At 40.5% G+C, this 2,938-nt stretch overlaps 1 protein-coding gene across 1 annotated transcript; it reads right to left on the bottom strand.

Annotated features, from left to right (window-relative positions):
- Positions 1-856: 856 nt before the first annotated feature.
- Positions 857-1,941, bottom strand: LOC136508351 (CEN-like protein 2). The gene is made up of 4 exons (XM_066503004.1): positions 1,690-1,941; positions 1,546-1,607; positions 1,355-1,395; positions 857-1,276 (listed from the first exon to the last, which is right to left on the bottom strand). Exons 1-4 carry the CDS (start codon positions 1,888-1,890, stop codon positions 1,059-1,061), a joined length of 522 nt encoding a protein of 173 aa, XP_066359101.1. The 5' UTR covers positions 1,891-1,941; the 3' UTR covers positions 857-1,058.
- Between the last annotated feature and the right edge of the window lie 997 nt (positions 1,942-2,938).

The raw sequence follows: 2,938 nt of genomic DNA on the forward strand, positions 1-2,938 counted from the left end.
GTACTTTCAGTGCTAGGAACACGAGCAGCAGCAACGAACTAGACGTAGGGACATTCTTCCCGAACCAGTATAAGCATCGTGTCCTCTAATCACACCATCGGAGCCAGACGCGCAATATTAGAAATTTATTTGTCGGTGGCAACTCGAAACACCGACATAGCCAATAAACACATACATTCAGTTTACAGTCAGATTTGGTCACATAGAAGGTCAAGTAGAGGGTCAGGCGTGAGTCTTTTATATTCTGGTTGGGTTGTTTCTTGGTGTATGCCAGGTGTCCAGATGATTTTCTCTAGTGTTAGCTCATGACCTCCTCATACCCTCTAGGCGGGTAAGGAGGTTTGTATGGGATTCTCTTCCCTTTCCCTCTCTTTAATCCAAAGACACGCGTCTCTTTTGCATGTTCGAGAAAAAAAGTTTACAGTCAGATTCAATTAAATGGATTGTATTTAACATGCATGGAATAGAATTCTGGTCATGTGGCTTAAGGACAAAATGAAGGAAAGATAGGGGCAAAAAAAGGCCCACCACATTGACATCTCCATACTATTCATGTGTCCAGTGGGCAATCTTCTGGGTAAAATGGATATCTCCGTTTTCTATCTATGCCTCTCTTAACAATATAGCAGTCGAATGCAGTTAGGGTGTCTTAATAGTTCTACAAGTTGAGACAACAAGATCCAACAGTTTTCGTTCCAGGAGATTGCCTGTTAGAAGAAGTGCACATAGTCCAAAGCTGCAAACAGAAAATGAACTTTATTCCCTGGGGGTGGGGGGGTGGGGGGGGGGGGGGATCCACCAACCCTAGTCTCTGACTTTTCAGTGACAGATTATCTTACACATAAAAAATTACCACAAGGATGAATCATTCATAATTCTCATTCTTCCCACTTACAAAACATTCTAGTGCTAATACAATCAGCAAAATGCATCTGGTTTATTATAGGGTAGGGCTCAGGACTTAGGAGAATTTAATGTAGAATAAGTTCATTGACTTCCTAGAAAGAAGATCAGAAGGCCCTTATTTATCATCAGGTGGACAATAAGAGCTGGAATTTTCAGCGTCTCCTAGCAGCAGTTTCTCTCTGCGCATTGAAGTAGACAGCAGCTACAGGGAGGCCAAGGTCATTTTCCTCAGCGAACTGCCGAGTGTTGAAATGATCTCTGGAGGATGGCACAGTTACAGTTTGCCTACCCTTCTGCTTGAAGAGCACAAAAATGAACCTGTGGATACCAATGTTTGGTCTTGGGCTCTCGTAGCTTATGACCTCTCGCCCTGCAATTGAAAGATGCATGGTTATTAATTCAAAGAACAACTAAAACATGGAATGTAGCCTGAATCAGCAGAACCTACCAAAGGAGGCATCTGTTGTCCCAGGTATATCAGTCACGATCCTGCAAATGTAAAGGATACCATTTAGCCAGATTATTCATTGAAATGCTAAAAAAACATGCAATTTTGTTATATGAAAGATATGGTTCTATCTTCCTCAGCAATATATGCTATTTGACACCCCTACTAAGGTAAGAAATGCTGAATATTACCAATGAAGGTGCTCCCTTAGATATGGATCACTTGGTCCTGGGACATCTGGGTCTGTCATAACCTGAAATTTGATGACCATGGCCATCAGGGAAGGAATAGCGTCTGTAGAATGTTTATCAATGATGGAACATTTGACTGCTAACCAATGTGAAGAAAGACCGCAAGTCACCCCCTTGAACCTCTACCCTAGGTTTAGATACAACAGCTGATGGGTAGATCTCATGGCCATTGAATACGAGTTTGTTTGAGTTGTAGGTCACTATCATCTTCACACATGGGTTAAAGGAGTCGAGAACTTCTCCAATCACCCGCCCAACTATGAGAGGCTCCACAGACCTAGACATGGTTGGAGGGACAGGTATTTGTATTTTGCACAAGAAATGCTCTTACTGAATGGAACAAGCGAATGCACTCAATGATACGCAGTGAGCTGCTTATTGGGCATTGGTAGAGGACAAGCCTCTATTTATAGCGGTTAGGAGGCTGCTGCTGAGTGTAGGATAAAAAGACGATGTGAGGCATGTGTGTCTTTTAGTTGGGTATGGTGTGGATGCAGCTGAAATGGCAACAGGAGGGTTGTACCGCTTTTTCCAAGAAAGCCACCAAAGGATGTCATATCTTCTGGAACGGTTACAGATAAAATCTATGCAAGCAATGCTTCATGTCTCATCTTTCAAGTTCTTGGGATAAAGCATTTTTCTCTCTTTGATGACTACGTATGTGCAAAATTGTTCTTTCATGACTCAAACAAAGTATTTCAGGTCACCGTGGAGTCCACAAGAAAATATGTGATAGAACAATATGTTTAATTCTTTATAAAACATAACACACCTCCAGGAAGTGAGCCAGTAAAGACTACGGTGCTAAACTATCTGGTATTATTGGGAAACATTCTCCCTATCTACATGTAGGGTCTGCATGACAGTTACTTTGCAGAATTTGTTGCTTAATGATGTTATCAAATTGTCATGTTCCACCCTTCCGAAATAGAAAAAAGTGAGCTTTTACATAAAATCGTTACCGTCAAATTTCTGGAGAGCACAATTCAAGCACCTTATCATTTTCCATTTTTTTTCTTAAAATGACATATCTATGTAGCTGTTCATGGCAAGTTAGGAAGTATAGCTTTGTGGAGAAAAAAATGGAAAATAAAGGGGATTTTTGTTCATTGGTCTGGAGACAAAAAAATTGCTGCATTTTTTACGTGGAAGCCTTGGCGCTCTGCAGAATATGATGCTTAATCACCTTATAAAATTTGTGTATTGGCTCTGCATTTTTTAAAGAAAAAACATATGAACTATTCTGGAAAACGTGTAGTAGTATCTGATTTCTGGTGAGCACATTAAAATACCTTATCGTGAAAAAAAAACATCTAGATGAAAAAAGTGTCTA

The sequence above is a fragment of the Miscanthus floridulus genome, chromosome 15 (assembly GCF_019320115.1).
Source record: "Miscanthus floridulus cultivar M001 chromosome 15, ASM1932011v1, whole genome shotgun sequence".
In the NCBI taxonomy this organism is placed as follows: domain Eukaryota; kingdom Viridiplantae; phylum Streptophyta; class Magnoliopsida; order Poales; family Poaceae; genus Miscanthus; species Miscanthus floridulus.